At 50.3% G+C, this 18,944-nt stretch overlaps 1 protein-coding gene across 4 annotated transcripts in view; it reads right to left on the bottom strand.

The window, feature by feature from the left end:
• TNN (tenascin N) overlaps positions 1 to 18,944 on the bottom strand; it is a 235,065-nt gene that overhangs the window by 213,631 nt on the left and 2,490 nt on the right. For 2 of the 4 annotated variants that reach the window (XM_069641132.1, XM_069641133.1), the window contains exon 1: positions 7,563 to 7,910. The exons of the other annotated variants lie outside the window; for them this stretch is intronic. In XM_069641132.1, coding sequence (XP_069497233.1) covers positions 7,563 to 7,895 — 333 coding nt within the window. In that variant the 5' untranslated portion in view covers positions 7,896 to 7,910. Of the gene's footprint in view, positions 1 to 7,562; positions 7,911 to 18,944 lie in introns of those variants that run through there. 4 annotated transcript variants of the gene reach the window in all.

The following is an 18,944-nucleotide window of genomic DNA, read 5'->3' as shown; positions in this document are numbered from 1 at the left end:
AATCAAGAATGGTCTACACAACATTGAAGAATGTTCGTGGAGTGTACTGGAATAATAATGTATAGGTGTTTTCAGGTGATGTAGTATTTACTACTTGGGTGGAACCAACATCGGTGGAATTCTTCCCCCAATCTCTTTGTAGGCTTGGGGTGTGGCTGATTCAGCCATAACTTGCACCCCCAGCATGTGCTGCTGGAAAGTGTCACAGCAATGTATCCTACAAAAGGTTATTTTATATATGTCAAGAGAGGACTTTCACTAACTTGCATCAAGTGCTAGAACATTGTGAAACACCTTCGGGCATAAAAAAGTTCAGATTCAATGACAGAAACGTTATTAAAGGGATGTTATGGTTGCAGTAAAAAATCCAAAAAACGTAGGGGTGGGGTCATTACGAGTCGGGCGGTAGGGGATACCCCATTGCACCACACCGGACTCGGTCCCGTTATTGGAGGCATCATGGCGCAAATAGTGCCATGACTACCTCCAACCTCGTAATGACCCCCAGGGCCTCATTACGACCCAGGCGGAATGGGATAAACGGCGCCGGTGAAGGTGCCGGTGCCGTTAAACCCATTCTGCCCTATTACGAGGTTCCCTTGTGGGACCCGCTCTGGACGTCTGGTCAGACCAGATGTCCTTTGCGGTTCCCGCAAGGGGACCATGGAGCTAACAACAGGCCCATTATTAACGGGCCCGTTGTAAGCTCCCTCCCCATTCCCATTGAGCCCTATGGGGGCTCAAATGGGAATGGGGATGGGTAAATTGAATGAGGAATTACCGGGTCCTCCAACGTTAGAATGGCCCGGTAATTCCTCATTCAAGGAACCCGGACCCGAGCTTGGAGGCAGCCATGCCGCAAATAGCGGCATGGCTACCTCCAAACTCGTAATGAGGCCCTTAGAAATGTGGCAGTTAAGGTAACCTGCGCCACCATAGCTCACATCCCTACCATGCACTCGGATGACATCAGAAATGTCTTGGTCGATGGCATCACTGATGATGTTGCATATGAAACCATCCTTCAGTAGAGATCCTGACACAACGTGCTTACTGTGGGTTGTGTTTAAGGGACTACAGCCATCATACGCAGGACGGCAGGTAGGCCTCCCGTGAATTAGGCCATGTTTCACAAAATGTACATATACTAAGACAAGCTTTCTACTGAAGTTCTGTTGTCAAAATAGCATCCTTAACCTAAGTCCCCATAGGCAGCAGGGACAGCATGGAGCACGAAGGTAGAGCATGGGCTGTATGGTGCGCTCGGCACAAGAAGTGCACGTCTAGCTCTATCAGAACCCTGAGGAAGGTTAATCCTGGAGTCAAAGGCTGAAACATACTTTATTAGCTAGGCGCGTTTCTGGATGTAGAGTGTATACTTAGAGCACTGATGCATGAAAGCCTGATGCACAGTCACGTAACATCTGGGAAGGAGGAAACAAAAATCATGTTCAGAGTTTAGTCATTGGGTGGGCGGAAGTTATTTTTTAAACTCTTACCATTACGTAGGATGTATATGGTGATGTCATATGTGATGCTGTCAGTGATGTCATCAATAATACCATCTGTGATGCTTTGTGTGACTATGCACAGTGAATGGTCGGGGCTCGAGTTATTCTTGGCCTAGTTCACCATAATTGGTGATTTTCCCATTAACAAAGTCATTCCATGCAATCATTTCCCTCTCTTGTTTTCTTTCTTCAAGCAGACTAAGGCCTGGCTACCCCTGGACGGGCATAGTTTGCCAATCCATGGACACCACTAGGTGCTCCGAACCCGTACTGCGGACTGCACCAAAGACTAACTAAAAACTGGCCTGCTTACTCTACACAGCAAAGTATCACCCCTCTCCTATGAGTACAGTAACTGTGTAATTTCTACATCTCCTACTACTGTCTTCGGAACTGAAAATGGCAGGTGCTGCTGTTAATCAAGTCAGTCGCAGGGCCGGCCTTAGGTCTGGTCAACAGAGGGCAGGGATGGGGGGGGGGGGCAGGGCCAGGATGTACCACTTTTTTCCCCCTTTTTTTGAATGCAATGATATGAATAGGGTGCTATGAGCACCCTATTGTTATTAGATGCGCTCCGCCGCCGCGGGCGCATTTAATTAAAATGAGGCACCTGCCACGCCTTCTACCACTACACTTGAAAGACTGCCCCGAGATGGTGTGGTGGGGGGTTAATGGCGCCTTTTGTTATTAAAAGTGCCAGCGGTGGAGGGGTGCATTTAATGACAATAGGGTGCTGACAACAGCACCCTATTGTCATTAAATGCGCCTGTCGCCTAGGGCGCATTTAATAGCAAAAGCTTACCTGCCGCGCCTTCTCACACTACTCCAGCTCGGGGGGAGCCCTTGAAAGACTCCCGCCGCTGGCTTGGCGGGGGCTAATGGGGCTCTGGGGGGCGTGGCACTCCAGGCGGCCGCCCGGTCCGCCCTCCCCTAAGGCCGGCTCTGGTCAGTAGTGATACATTTCCATACTTTAAAAGAATGAAATTCTGAGAGGACCCTACCAAGATTCAAACATCTGAACTTCAAGGTCCACGCTGATCTCAGCCATAAGCAAGAAACATACTGTGTTGTCTTTCCATTCATGTGAATTTGCCTTTGCCGCATCCGGTGGATGATCATGTGACCAAAGCACTAATTATCATAAAAGCATGAGAGCTGATATAAGGGGTGTGTAATCACTGGAGTTGTCATTGAGAAAAAATGTCTACTCTTTTTATCTACACCAAGAAGAATGCATGCAGTGCGTTTTGGAAGCAAAATAAACGTTTTGCAAAGAAAAACGGATGCAGGTACTAGAGACCTTATCTTTCAGCCTACCAGCATCTTTTATAAATATTTAAAAACTGCACTTTTACAGGGGAACTTTCTGAAGGCTATTTAGATCGCAGCACTGATGGGACCACAAGAGATGCCGGCCTGCATCCCTGCCCCCTGCTTGCAACGTGCGGGTACACCAAAGGACTCAAGCCATGCTGGAGTTACACCGACTTGTAACTTTGGCCATGTCAATATTGCCGACATAACCTCACCGACTGCAGCACACAAAGAAACATGCAGGCCAAGGGAGCCGGCAGGCCGTGCCGGCCCTGTCCAAGACCCAATTCTAGGGCCTTAGGGCCCACTTCTAAGGCCTAATTCTAAGGATTTAGGGGGCAATTCTAAGGCCTTAGGGCCCAATCCTAAGGCCCAATTCTAAGGCCCTTGTCTGCTTCCCTGTCGGGCTCTGTCTGGCCGTGGCTGCCGTAATGCCCGAATCTCTGGTGGTGACAACCTCCTTCCATTTCCTACACACCCGCCATACTGAATTTCCATTTTATCAAGGTAAGAGATGCACTTGCAGCTTGTTCAACTCTTCAATCTCGCCCACTTGTGACCCGCAGGCACCTGTTTGCCTTCAATTGCCAACCTCTAGCGTCATTGCAATGCGCAACCTTGCAGGGGTGCGATTCTACACCCCTGAGCTGACATATCTCATATCCTTACCCCCAGTCCCTTCCGCCTGACATACCTCACATCCTTGCCCCCAGTCCTTTCCACATGCTGCATTCGCCACTGGCAATCCCACGCCTAACACCTCCCTGCGCTGGGAACCTTTCTTGCTGTTTTGCCCATGCACTATCTCTACCTCTGTCTCTGGTGAACCCCCTTGCAGCTCTAACTTGATTCCTGCCACCATTATGCTGCACCTGCGCTTCGGTGCTGTACCCGCTCCTACCTCCTGCCACGGGATCCTTCCTTTGTTCCCTGCACATCCCGCTGGCTGTGCCCAGCACTTTACCAGCTCCACTTTGGCCCGGCTTAATCAACATTGCCACGTCGCGCTCATTCAATGAACTGCCCTTCACCTCCTTTGGTGGGCCCTGGCCGCTGCCCTCCTGAATGCTGATGGCTCCAACGCTCTCTCCTACCTCAGCGCAATGGTCCACCCCGCCACTGTTGCTGACACAACTCTGCCTTGCTGAATCTAGGCGCTATTCTGAGCCTGTTGACACAATCTTATTGCTTGCCTCTGTTATTAGAATACCTCACTATGACCCTATAGGAAATGTCACTTTGCCTACTCTCGTCCCATAACTGGCTTAGATCATGTCTTACTTCCTGACATACAACTTCTTGCCGCTAATATGCTCCTCCCCAAGCTTGTGCCTTTGATTTATCACCTACCCCCAAAGGCTTATATTGCACAAAAAATGGTTATGTTGCCTGCATTTAGCTGCTTGAAAGTCACCACGTCCCACAACGAGGGTGTGAGCTCTGACCAATGGAACCCCCCCACTGCAGCTATACCACCAAGACTGCACACAACAATGATAGCCCCTGTTTGTGCCAGTTGTTGATTCTCTTTCTTACGTAGTCAGAGGCGTAGCCAGGATTATCTAACATGTGGGGCCTGAAGCTAATGTAGATGAGCCCACCGCAGTGACATTAACATCTGTAAATGCCCACACAGCACTGCTGAATGGGCATTTACACATTTTGGCTGGGCGTTGCCCACTCAGGCCCTACTCTGTCTAGTACCGATCTGTATGCATGCATGTAACAGCTCCTGCGCAATCATGGGAGGTCTGCCTGTATGTTAATATACCTACACGTACCACCTAATGTAACCACGCCTATTCCTGTCACACTTGCTTGCTCATATGCCCAATGTTGCTGCCCCACTGCACCATGTGATGAAGTTTGCCACTCTATGCGCTCACACCTATTCTTGTCACACATGCTTGTTTTGCATGCCTGATGTAGCCCCCCTCCCCGCACCTTCAGGGGAGGCTTTGCCAGTATATGCTCTTGCACCTATTCTTGTCACACCTGCTTGTTTTGCATGCCTGATGTAGCCCCCCCTCCCCGCACCATCAGGGGAGGCTTTGCCAGTCTATGCGCTCACACCTATTCTTGTCACACTTGCTTGTTTGCATGCATGATGTACCCCCCACACCATGCGGTGAGGCATTTTACCTATTGTTACCTGTAACCCCCGGATTGACACTGTCAGCCGTGCGCCGTACTACCTATTTGTACCTGTCTATTTGATGTAGCCCCCGTACCATGAGGTGAGGGTTTTCCAATTTTGTGCACCCATCCTGATGTTGCATTTGACCTGTTTTACCTGCATATTTGATGTAGCCCCTGTACCATCTTGCGCAGCTTCTGCCTAAGCATGTTTCCTTTAACTTGTTAATTGCACTTACTGTAGCCAGCGTCGTGATTCCTCACGCTAGTGGGCGCTGCTATGAATGCTAAACTAAAAAATAAATAATAAATAGCATTAGCACGTTCCACTCTGACCGGCACATCCCCCCACCTGCCCCACTCCCTTGTACTTCTTGTTACTGCACTTGCACGATCCGAATGTTCACAAGACCTCGTAGGACCGTGTTTCTGTTCTTTTTCATCCCTGTCCCCCTTTGTCTTGTTGCACCTTGAAACACCATTTGCTGTTTAGGCGCATTATAAATACCCAATCAAATAAATAATGAAATACCGAAACCGTTATGAGCACACCGTTTTTCAGTGCTTTGAAGCTGCTTTGCTGATGGGTGCGCGCACCACCTACGCCCATAGAATTATCATGTTAGGCTTACTATAGAGAGTTGGTGTTATTACTGCCCACTTCAATGGTGCTCTTTTTTATGGATTATCTGTGGGTGAAAGGGTGAGTCTGCTTTACTTGGATTCGGATTGGTGAATTAAAGGTGCATGACAAAACTCTGCACCAGTGGCCCACGCTAGCTGGCTAGTGTGCAAATAACCAATACAGAAGCATAACGCATGCAGCCCTGGAGGCCAGTGTCACACATATGTCAAGTGCATGAGCCGAGAATTCAGCAAAGAACTTCTAGATCCGAACTCAGAAGGTTCAATCCGAAACACACCTGTCAGAGCCGCGTGTGAAATGTATGTCCAATACCGATTACCAGTCCATGCGAGCAACCCTGGGGAAGCCCCCCCCCCATCTCCCAATATATAGTCATGGTAACCGCGTGGCCCTGCAGACACTCCCAAGTGGGGGTGGGATTCCACGTATTACTTCGCCTGCGAGTCAATGAGCACTGTGCCTGCTTTATCAGTCGCCCCCCTTAAGCTGCTTTTTTGTTTTTCCTTTCGGGGTGCCGCTGGTGTTGGAAAGACACAGCTCCTCTTAAGCCAGCGCCAGGCTCTTCTGGGAATCTTCTGCAGACCCTAGCCCACTCCTTCCCAAGCTCCCTGCTCGCGCAGCAGCTGCCTCTTAGAGCTGTTTGGCTGCTCAAGCAATGGCGTCATTTATCTGTGGTAGCAGGGCCGCTCGCTCGCTCCCACTATCAGCATCCGCCATTACATTGCGTAGTAACTTACACTTCTCCCAACTGCCTTCACGTGCCAATTTCCACAACACTATTTGGCTGATTCATGGAATTATTTGCGCCGAAAAACGGGCTTTGTGCGCCATTCTGCTCGCAAATCCCCATTTGTTAAACAGGGATTTGCGGGCAGAATGGAGCACAAATCCCAGTTTGTTGGCGCAAATAATTCCATAAATCAGCCCCTCTAGGACATGTCTGCCTCCAGCCTGTTGCAGAGCCGTCACCCACCTAATAGAACTGAGGCCCACCCAGGCTATCACAAAACTATTCTCTCCCGCTGAATATCTCACGCCCTGTGTTGGTCGCATTTAACTCCCCACTTCCAGCAGACTGTCACCTGGTTACCCCTGGCGGTGGCACAGTTTGCCACCCAATGGACACTCCTGGGCACTTTGAAACCGCTATGGGGGGGATTTGAAACACATGCATAACATATCAATGCAATGCACGTTACAGCAGGGGCTGAAATTAGGATTTGTAAACTAGGAGCAAAAAGCTGCTCCTGGTCACCCATTAGCCAGGAATACTCAGAAATCATCTTAAAAATCCTCACAAAAATAGAAACTTTAAAATCACATATAATGATTCACATGTTAAAAAAATGACCTTACAAGGTTCGACTCGTCCTATGACCAACAATTACAGATCCCTTAATTATTCTAAGACTTTGCCACCGGCCCAAAAACCTTAAGCTATTTCATGTGATATCGGTATTTCCCGGCTTTTTGCAAATGCAGCTATTGCCAGCCCTTCTGGGCTAGAAGTTGGGTTCAACATTCTTTTCCACATTTCATTTGCCCCAGGCCCCAGACTGTATGAAATACGGGACGATAGAGGGCCTGGGGGTTTAGGTGCAGGGTGGGGGGGAAACGGCGCGAGAGCAGTGGGGAGGGGCACCCAAATGCGCCCACAGCACAAAAGGAACAGGAAGGGCAGGAAATGGCACCTGGGAAAGGTGCAAGAGGTAACAGCAGGGGGCCGGGGTAAGCCCGGCCCCCAATAACAGAACAAAAGGGCTCGGGGGTATAAGTAACCCCAGGAAAGGAGAGGCATGACAAACCAGGTAAGGCGCTCACCTCTCTCGGGCAAGCTCCTAGGACCTGGATAAGGGGGAAAGAAAGACGTTCACTCTTGCGGGTTTACAGTTTTGTCTTTTTCACCTTTCGGTTCTGGTCGTTTTTTCATTACAGTCATCCAGAGTTTCACTTACCCACAGAGCCGTGCAGTGAAGGATGCCGAATGAAGGGGAAGAGCTGCAGCGAGGGAGTACGAGGCTGAAACCGGAGGTCGGTGTGAAAGGTCCAGCCGGCGTACTCAGAAAGAAGGATCCGGCAGAAGCAGGCCGCGAAGTTGAGGGAGCCGTGATGCGCAATTGATCCACGGAAGGGGAAACGGGCTGAACGGGGAGTCGCCAGCTGAAAGGAAAGGCAGCGCAAAGATCGGGAAGGTTTCCGGCATTGCGAGAAGGTCCCTGGAGGGCAGGCGGTCTCCGGAGTGCAGTGCGACGCACACGGGAAAGGAGGGGCTGACCCGCCCATGGCATCAGGACTAGGAAGTAACAGTGCAACAGCGCAACAGCCCAACGGCAAGAATAGTGGGTAAACAAAGAGGTGCGGAGGAGAAAAAGGGCAGGGCTAAGTCCCGGAAAGAGCGGCAAGGCCCGAAAAGCCCGGGCTAAGCGGAGTAAAGTTAAAGGGACATGCACTATTTTCTCATAGTTACAAACACCAACGTATGAAAGGCCCAGAGAAGGGGAACCACGTCCCACAGACCGGAGTTTCTAATCGCAAGGTCCGGAATCTCGGGGGCATGTTTTTCAAATCACTTTAAGGGGACAGGAAAAATAACAGCGAGAAGCGAAAGTTGGGCTTCTTTGACAGCACAATTCAACAAGCATGAAGGCAAGAGTCAGGGAGCCAACACAATAAAAGCGCAAGACAAGGGAGAAAGAAGGGAGGAAATCAACACTGCAGAAAGAAGGCATTCAGACAAGGAGGATGGCAGAAGAAAGGGCAAGAAGGGCCCATGAGTTCAGTGAATGGGCAAAGAAGGCAGAGAAGGAGTATGGGGCACAATGGGTGCTGGATGTAGTACGAAAGGAGGAGAGGGCAAAGGCAATGTCACCTTTGGTATTTGTGGAGCCCAGCAGCAACGAAGGCGAAGATGAAGTGCCACAAGGACAAAAGAGGAGGAGAGAAGAGCGGAGGAAATCGCAGGTACAGCCAGAGACACCCAGGAAGAGGAAGAAGAACATGAAAAACAAAGGTACTGTGAATATTGATGTGGGAAAAAAAATTGTTAAAATGTTGAAAGCATGTGTCACAGGTACGGGTAAGTCACCCAGAACCAATGGCAGAAGGGGCGGAGGCAGTAGGGGACCCATGGAGGAGCATGGGTATTCTTCATCAGAGGAAGGGAGCAGAGAGGATGAGGAGAGGGATCACCTAAAGGCAAGGGTAAAGTGGAAAGGGGTGGTGAGAAAGGAGAAGCAGAAAGGGACGGGGGTGCAGGGGCGGAACCCACAGAAACCCCGGTCCCAACACCGCAGGGGGCACCGGCAGTACCAAATCCAGGAGAGGTACCACAAGGTACCAATCCGCAGCCAGTAGCACCAGTGTCAGGCAGCCCACCGCAGGGAGTGGCACCAACAGTGGCACCGATAGCACCAAATCCCAGAGGAGTACCACAGAGTACCAATCCACTACCGGTAGCACCAATAGGGGCAACAGCGATACCAGTGGCAGGGACAGTTGCTATAGACAAGGAGGGGGGACCAGTCATGACAAAATATGGCAGACCTACAATAGGTAAGGATGCACAGGGCAGGTCCATGAAGGCAATGGCTTGGTATATACATGACAAAATAAAGGAAAAGATATGGAGAAAGGAGTTTATTGATATTTTTTCTCTATTAGGCTGCCAGAAAAGGGGGATGGATGTGTCTATAGAGGACATTAAAGAGGATGAGAAATGGCTGCTAAGGAGGGGAACAATAGTTAAAGGTTTTGACAATTGGATGGCAGCCTTCCAGATAACATCCACAATCATATTACAAAAATTCCCAGAGGACAGGGTAGCATTGGTGGCATATCAGCAGAGGGTGTTGAAGGCATACAAGGCATTCGAGGGGGATGCATGGCAGGAGTATGACCACAAGTTAAGAAAATAAATGGACTGTTTTCCAGACATGGGATGTGACAAAGAAAATTTCAACCTTTACATATTTAACGTATTAAAAGAAAAATGGGAAAACAGGGAGCGGAGCTCAGGGGGCCAGCAGAAGAGGCAGTATTGGCAGAATGATTTCAGATCTGACTGTAGATACAACCACAGCAGATACGAAAGCAGCTATGACAGAGCTAGGGATTAAAGCTTTTGGAGCAGGCAATATGGGTCACAGAGAGGTTGGCAGAACAACTTGCCACCAACTGCACAGGGAGGTGGCAGCGGAAACACATGGACAGCACAGGCAGAGCCAGGGCAATGTCGAAATTTTGAAAAAGGGGTACCATGCAGTTGGGGCTGGAAGTGCAAATTCAGCCACAAGTGCGAGAGATGTAAGGGTGACCACAGCAGCTCCAAGTGCACACGGGTGACAGCGCCCAGCAACAGAAACAACGAGAAGCAGAACTAGGGGCTGGGACGGGAAGGGAGCCACACTGGTAAACATTGAGAGGATGGAAGGGTGGCTCCAAACATTCCCAGACCAGGAAGGGGCAAAAATGATCAGACAGGGTTTTCCAGAAGGTTTTAACATCCCATTTTCAGGGCAAGGATCACAGATTATCCCCAAAAACCTAAAATCCGCCATTGAGAACAAAGAGATAGTGACCAGAAAAATACAGAAAGAGGTGGAACTAGGTAGAATCGGGGGCCCCTTTTCAGTATTGTCATTTGAAAATTTCATATGCTCACCACTGGGGCTAGTCTCAAAAAAGGAGGATGGGGAATACAGACTGATCCACCATTTATCATATCCCCCTGGGGCTTCAGTCAATGACGGCATTCTGCAGGACGAAGCAACAGTAACCTACTCTGACTTCCAGAAAGCAGTGGAATTAGTCAAGAAAGCTGGAAAAGGGGCATGGATGGCAAAAGCAGACATTAAGTCAGCCTTTCGGCTTTTGCCAGTCAACAGCAAATCACAGAAGTGGTTGTGCATGCATTGGGAGGGGGAGTACTTGATAGACAAATGTCTGCCGATGGGCTGCGGCATCTCATGTCCATACTTCGAGAGGGTCAGCTCATTTCTGCAATGGGCAGTCGCAAAAGAAATGGGGGAAGCCAAGATCGTGCATTACCTGGACGATTTTTTGTTCGTAGGGCCCAAAGGATCAAAACTATGCAAAGCAACGCTGGACACATTTGTAGAGATAACAAGTGAGTGGGGTTTTCCACTGGCGGGGGAAAAAACAATGGGCCCAACACAGGTTATCCAATTCCTAGGGATAGAAATGGACTCAAGAGAGGGGGTATGCCGGATCCCTCAGGACAAGGTAGCAGACCTGCTGAAAACAATAAAAGAACTAAAAGGGTGGAGCAAGGCTACGGTGAGAGAAGTGCAAGCACTAGCAGGGAAACTAAACTTTGCAGGAAGGATCATACCACAAGGGAAAGTGTTTCAAAGAAGCATTGAGCTGAGAACAAGAGGGGCCAGGATGGGGCACCACAGAGTCAGGCTAGGAGGAGGAATTAAGAGAGACATAGAAACTTGAGCAGAATTCCTGAGGTTTTTCAATGGGTCTGTCATCTGGCGCTCACCTATAAATGATGAAAGAAAAAGGGTGTTGTTCACTGATGCGGCAGGTGGTTTTGGTTTTGGCGCAATACTAGGGAAAAGGTGGTGTGCAGAAAAATGGCCTAAAGCATGGCAGGAGGCAGAATGGACAAAGAACATAACACTGCTGGAACTCTTTCCAATCTGGGTAGCATTGTGCGCTTGGGGGAAGAGCTAAAAAACAAGGAGCTGGCAGTATGGTCGGGTAATAATGCAGTAGTGCACGTGTTAAATAAAGGTAGCGCGTCCTGTCCAATAGTATTGGAATTGATGAGAGCCATCACACTGGAATGCCTAAAAATGAATGCATGCATAAGGGCAAGGCACATCGCTGGTGAAGCAAATGTGGTAGCTGATGCTTTATCTCGTTTTGAGTGGGGAAGGTTCAGGGAGCTGAGACCGGACGCCAACAGGGAACGAACGCCCACGCCACAGAAGGCATGGGTCCCGTTAAAAGCATTGGAAAGGAAAGAACGGTTGGCTTCAAGGTCAACTCTAAAGAAATTGGAAATCCACAGGGAACTGAACGGGTCATGAACAAGCTAACCAGGAACGCCCTAACGTACAAGATGGGTAAGCAGTACGAAAGCATGTGAAAGATGTGTTGTTGGAAACAAAAGTGCAAGATGTGGGGGAAATTTCATCGGAAAAAATTTGTGAATTTTTGGAAAAAGCTTTTGCCAAAGGAAAAAAGAAAAGCTGGGCGGCAGCACATCTGGTCGCAGTGGCATACACAACACAGATAACCGGGGTACCAGATCCAACTATCAGCCCGAGAATAAAATATGCAATGAAAGGTTGGGCAAAGTTGGAGGGGAAGAAACCAGACAGCAGAAGGCCGCTAAACTTTGGGAAGCTAGTGATTCTATTAAAAGTATTACAAAGTACATGCAGTAGCATATAAGAAACAGCCTTGTACAGGACAGTATTTGCATTGGCATACTACGGGGCTTTCAGGGTAGGGGAACTAGTAGCCCGTAACACGGTAGCAGGGGATGGCCTGGCAAAAAGCGATATTAGTATGGGAAGCAAGGGTATGTCCATAATGTTGAGGAAATCTAAGACGGACCAAGCAGAGAAGGGGAGATCAATAGACCTCAATTGCATCAGAGAGAAGGACCACTGTCCCAGATGCATCACCCAAGAATTCCTAGATATTCGTCTGGAGGTCGACGGGCAACTGTTAATACATAGGGACAGCAGCGCACTCAGCAGGTACCAGATTCAGGCGGTACTGAAACAAGGAGTGTCCAAAGCAGGATGGGATCCAGCTGAGTTTGGAACACACTCATTCAGGATAGGAGCAGCAACTTCGGCATGGGCGGGAGGTTTGGGGGCAAATGGGGTAAAACGGATTGGGGGCTGGAAATCGCAATGTTTTAAAAAATTCATAAGAGAGGAACTGATACGAAACACTCTATTTTCCCCATTTCAACAGAGACAGGCCCCTACAAATTGGCATGGATAGTAGGGCACTCCTTCGTGACAAGGGCAGGCAGATGGATTGAGGAAGTAAAGCAAGGACTCCACTTCAAGAGCACCATTACATCATGGTGAGGCCTCCTGGGGATGCACTGGGAGGACATCCACGACAGGTTGTCCTACTTAATCGGCTTCAGGGACCCCCCCTCCCCCGAGTACCTGGTTATACACACGAATAGGGGAGAGTTACAAAGGAGCATCTGCGAGTCCCTGCATAGCATAGCACACAGTTGGTGGAAAACTGAAATCTTTATGTCCGAGATAATAGCACGGAGAGTCTGGTACGGTGCACATAGGAGACAGGCAATCGAGACAGCAAGAAGGAAGTTAAATAAAGCAGTGGAGAAATACTGTAAGAGCACAGGGCTCCATTTCATAAAACATGGTCTCTCACAAAACAATCCGGACATGTTTCACCATGACCGGGTACACCTGTCAACTAAGGGGATGGTTTTTTTTCTGACAACATTTTTAGGGCACTGCAGGAATGGGGGTGCAAGTAGAAGCGCTTTTGGGGGGGACCTGAGCGGGCGAGGCAACGCCCGCTCAGGTGTGGCGCCATGTGCCCAGGAACGGAGGCCCAAGGGTAACAAAGACTCGGGAGGAGCCTTAGGCAACTCCAAAACTGGACACAAGGTGCCCAAAAGCTAATGATGGTGTTATTGTTTTTGTTATGTATTTTCTGTAAGAAAATAAAATGCCTACGGCCTATAATTTTTCCACAACAAAATTGGACTGCTATGTGATTACTTAGGTAGGGATCAGGTAACGGGAGCAAAGGGAGCCCACACTACTCAGCCTATGCCCCAGGCCGCGGACCGTATGAAATACGGCATGATAGAGGGCCTGGGGGTTAAGGCGCAGGGTCGGGGGGAAACGGCGCGAGAGCAGTGGGGAGGGGCGCCCAAATGACACCCACAGCACAAAAGGAACAGGAAGGGCAGGAAATGGCACCTGGGAAAGGTGCGAGAGGTAAAAGCAGGCGGCCGGGGTAAGCCCGGCCCCCAATGGCAGAACAAAAGGGCTCTGGGGTATAAGTAACCCCAGGAAAGAAGAGACATGACAAACCAGGTAAGGAGCTCACCTCTCTCGGGCAAGCTCCTAGGACCTGGATAAGAGGGAAAGCAAGAACATTTACCACCCAACCCACCCTACAAAGATAACGGAAGAAGGAGGAAGCAGGCAGGAGCCGGAACGCCGAGTACTTTCTTTCGGTACACGGTCCAAGAAAGTCGTAGGCAGCATGTGCCCAGGAACGGAGGCCCAAGGGTAACAAAGACTCGGGAGGAGCCTTGGGCAACTCCAAAACTGGACACAAGGTGCCCAAAAGCTAATGATGGTGTTATTGTTTTTGTTATGTATTTTCTGTAAGAAAATAAAATGCCTACGGCCTATAATTTTTCCACAACAAAATTGGTCTGCTATGTGATTACTTAGGTAGCGATCAGGTAACGGGAGCAAAGGGAGCCCACACTACTCAGCCTATAAGTTCCAATTCTTAATTGCACCTACAATTCTGTTAAAATATGTTCTTCGTTCAAACTGTAGCGCCGGACCATCCATGAACAGATGTCTAATGTTCTCGATGACCTTATCGTCATACGATGTCTACGGGAAGAGTTTGAGGTATCAGTATGCCCCGGCCTTATCAGAATCTCCTTTGTATGGAATAAGTTCCAGCGAAGATGGAGTAGCATGGAACGAAAAATATGTATTCGGAAATACTAATAAGTACGGGGCACAGTATCTCTATTCACCTTTGAATAACTTCCAAAATCTACACAGTTAATATAATATCGCATAGCAATGTGTGTGTGGCGCCACTTGCCTGGAGAGTCAAACGTAGCTCCCTGAAGCTGCTGGGCTATAGCCAGGAGCTAAATAGCGCCCGCTCGTGGTAATTCTGAACCCTGGTGCAGTGTTACTTGGGTAATCGGAGCGAAAAGCCCGGGATTAGATCTCATGTGTTCTGGCTCCGGGGGGAGAGGGGTGAAGGGGGCAATGCACCCACTACTGTGCAGTACATGTTAAGGTCTATGGAGCAGATCACTGGATGGTAACGGATCTTGATCACATGCATCCGGTCCCAGCTGACACCAGAGAGAAGTGGAATGCGCTTGTTCAGTCTGCCCTTCCCTCCATCTCATGCAACCCTACAGTGAGAGCGAACGGTTCTGTACCCTTCACCAATCTCTGAGCTCTCCAGCCCAGAGTGGATCTCTGTCCCAATCTATGCCCTATCCAAACCTGGGAGTGAACGCGTTGACATTGTTTCTAAAGTCCCTGAACTAGCCAGCCTTGGGAGTGAGTGATCCAGCCCTGAAAAGGAGAGGCTCTGCAGCCCTGCTCCTGTCTCTGATCTACCCACCCCTGAGAATAAAAGGCTATCCACCCCCACACCAATCTCAAAGGTATTCATCTTAGGGAGTGAAAGGCTCTATATTATTGCTCCCGTCTCTGAGCTACCCACCCCTGAGAATAAAAGGCTCTCCATCCCGCACCTCTGATGTACTCATTTTAGGGAGTGAAAGGCTCTATATTATTGCTCCCGTCTCTGAGCTACCCACCCCTGAGAATAAAAGGCTCTCCACCCCACACCAATCTCTGAGGTATTCAGCTTAGGGAGTGAAAGGCTCTATATTATTGCTCCCGTCTCTGAGCTACCCACCCCTGAGAATAAAAGGCTCTCCACCCCACACCAATCTCTGAGGTATTCAGCTTAGGGAGTGAAAGGCTCTATATTATTGCTCCCGTCTCTGAGCTACCCACCCCTGAGAATAAAAGGCTCTCCATCCCACACCTCTGAGGTATTCATCTTAGGGAGTGAAAGGCTCTATATTATTGCTTCCGTCTCTGAGCTACCCAGCCCTGAGAATAAAAGGCTCTCCATCCCACACCTCTGATGTATTCATCTTAGGGAGTGAAAGGCTCTATATTATTGCTCCCGTCTCTGAGCTACCCAGCCCTGAGAATAAAAGGCTCTCCATCCCACATCAATCTCTGAGGTATTCAGCTTAGGGAGTGAAAGGCTCTATATTATTGCTCCCGTCTCTGAGCTACCCACCCCTGAGAATAAAAGGCTCTCCATCCCGCACCTCTGAGGTATTCAGCTTAGGGAGTGAAAGGCTCTATATTATTGCTCCCGTCTCTGAGCTACCCACCCCTGAGAATAAAAGGCTCTCCACCCCACACCAATCTCTGAGGTATTCAGCTTAGGGAGTGAAAGGCTCTATATTATTGCTCCCGTCTCTGAGCTAACCACCCCTGAGAATAAAAGGCTCTCCATCCCACACCTCTGATGTATTCATCTTAGGGAGTGAAAGGCTCTATATTATTGCTCCCGTCTCTGAGCTACCCAGCCCTGAGAATAAAAGGCTCTCCATCCCACATCAATCTCTGAGGTATTCAGCTTAGGGAGTGAAAGGCTCTATATTATTGCTCCCGTCTCTGAGCTACCTAGCTCTGAGAATAAAAGGCTCTCCATCCCGCACCTCTGATGTATTCATCTTAGGGAGTGAAAGGCTCTATATTATTGCTCCCGTCTCTGAGCTACCCAGCCCTGAGAATAAAAGGCTCTCCATCCCACACCTCCGAGGTATTCATCTTAGGGAGTGAAAGGCTCTATATTATTGCTTCCGTCTCTGAGCTACCCAGCCCTGAGAATAAAAGGCTCTCCATCCCACACCTCTGATGTATTCATCTTAGGGAGTGAAAGGCTCTATATTATTGCTCCCGTCTCTGAGCTACCCAGCCCTGAGAATAAAAGGCTCCCCATCCCACACCAATCTCTGAGGTATTCAGCTTAGGGAGTGAAAGGCTCTATATTATTGCTCCCGTCTCTGAGCTACCCGCCCCTGAGAATAAAAGGTTCTCCATCCCACACCAATCTCTGAGGTATTCAGCTTAGGAAGTGAAAGGCTCTATATTATTGCTCCCGTCTCTGAGCTACCCACCCCTGAGAATAAAAGGCTCTCCATCCCACACCTCCGAGGTATTAATCTTAGGGAGTGGAAGGCTCTATATTATTGCTTCCGTCTCTGAGCTACCCAGCCCCGAGAATAAAAGGCTCTCCATCCCACACCAATCTCTGAGGTATTCATCTTAGGGAGTGAAAGGCTCCATATTACTGACCCAGTCGCTGAGCTACCCAGCCCTCGGAGTGAAAGCCTTTACCCTGTTGTCCAGTCTCTGAGCTATCCACCGCAGGGAATACAAGCTCTGCATCCCAGCACCACCACCAATATGTGATCTATCGAGCCCTGGGAGTGGAAGACTTGAGCGGCTATGCATCCCTGGGCCAGTCTCTGAGCTAGCCAGACATGGGAATGAGAGACTCTGCATCCCTGGGTCAGTCTCTGCGGTAGCCAGCCCTGGGAATGAGCGGCTCTGAATCCCATGGCCAGTCTCTGAGCTAGCCAGCCCTGGGAATGAGAGGCTCTGCATCCCTGGACCAGTCTCTGTGTTAGCCAGCCCTGGGAATGAGCGGCTCTGAATCCCATGGCCAGTCTCTGAGCTAGCCAGCCCTGGGAATGAGAGGCTCTGCATCCCTGGGTCAGTCTCTGCGGTAGCCAGCCCTGGGAATGAGCGGCTCTGAATCCCATGGCCAGTCTCTGAGATAGCCAGCCCTGGGAATGAGAGGCTCTGCATCCCTGGACCAGTCTCTGTGTTAGCCAGCCCTGGGAATGAGCGGCTCTGAATCCCATGGCCAGTCTCTGAGCTAGCCAGCCCTGGGAATGAGAGGCTCTGCATCCCTGGACCAGTCTCTGTGTTAGCCAGCCCTGGGAATGAGCGGCTCTGAATCCCATGGCCAGTCTCTGAGCTAGCCAGCCCTGGGAATGAGAGGCTCTGCATCCCTGGGTCAGTCTCTGCGGTAGCCAGCCCTGGGAATGAGCGGCTCTGAATCCCATTGCCAGTCTCTGAGCTAGCCAGCCCTGGGAATGAGAGGCTCTGCATCCCTGGACCAGTCTCTGTGTTAGCCAGCCCTGGGAATGAGCGGCTCTGAATCCCATGGCCAGTCTCTGAGCTAGCCAGCCCTGGGAATGAGAGGCTCTGCATCCCTGGGTCAGTCTCTGCGGTAGCCAGCCCTGGGAATGAGCGGCTCTGAATCCCATGGCCAGTCTCTGAGCTAGCCAGCCCTGGGAATGAGAGGCTCTGCATCCCTGGACCAGTCTCTGTGTTAGCCAGCCCTGGGAATGAGCGGCTCTGAATCCCATGGCCAGTCTCTGAGCTAGCCAGCCCTGGGAATGAGAGGCTCTGCATCCCTGGACCAGTCTCTGTGTTAGCCAGCCCTGGGAATGAGAGGCTCTGCATCCCTGGACCAGTCTCTGTGTTAGCCAGCCCTGGGAATGAGCGGCTCTGCATCCCTGGACCAGTCTCTGTGTTAGCCAGCCCTGGGAATGAGCGGCTCTGAATCCCATGGCCAGTCTCTGAGCTAGCCAGCCCTGGGAATGAGCGGCTCTGAATCCCATGGCCAGTCTCTGAGCTAGCCAGCCCTGGGAATGAGCGGTTCTGCATCCCTGGGCCGGCCTCGGTGCTAGACAGCCCTGGGAATGAGTGGCTCTGCATCCCTGGACCAGTCTCTGTGTTAGCCAGCCCCAAGAATGAGCGGCTCTGAATCCCATGGCCAGTCTCTGAGCTAGCCAGCCCTGGGAATGAGAGGCTCTGCATCCCTGGACCAGTCTCTGTGTTAGCCAGCCCTGGGAATGAGAGGCTCTGCATCCCTGGACCAGTCTCTGTGTTAGCCAGCCCTGGGAATGAGCGGCTCTGCATCCCTGGACCAGTCTCTGTGTTAGCCAGCCCTGGGAATGAGCGGCTCTGAATCCCATGGCCAGTCTCTGAGCTAGCCAGCCCTGGGAATGAGCGGCTCTGAATCCCATGGCCAGTCTCTGAGCTAGCCAGCCCTGGGAATGAGCGGTTCTGCATCCCTGGGCCGGCCTCGGTGCTAGACAGCCCTGGGAATGAGTGGCTCTGCATCCCTGGGCCAGTCTCTGAGTTAGCCAGCCCCAAGAATGAGCGGCTCAGCATCCCTGGCCGAGCCTCGGTGCTAGCCAGACCCGAGATACAATGCTCTGAATCCCTGCACACGTCTCTAAACGTTTAACCCCCGGAGGGAACGTTTCTGTATTCCTGTGGCAACTCTCTGAGCGACACAGCCCGTGGAGTGAAAGGTTCAGTATCCCTGCACCAATCTCTGAGCTCTCTGTCTCAATGCCCCGAGCTCCTCCAGCCATAGACGCAAAAAGCTCTTTCCCCTGAGCCAATCATTTGAGGCAATATTAAAGCAACAAGAGCAGATTCCATTTGCCCAGATTTTGGCTCAATTGCTTCAATGGA

Source organism: Ambystoma mexicanum, chromosome 1q, assembly GCF_040938575.1.
Source record: "Ambystoma mexicanum isolate Mex_15411 chromosome 1q, UKY_AmexF1_1, whole genome shotgun sequence".
Classification (NCBI taxonomy): domain Eukaryota; kingdom Metazoa; phylum Chordata; class Amphibia; order Caudata; family Ambystomatidae; genus Ambystoma; species Ambystoma mexicanum.
Note: the sequence above shows the minus strand (reverse complement) of the source record. Positions and strands in the feature narration are given on the sequence as shown.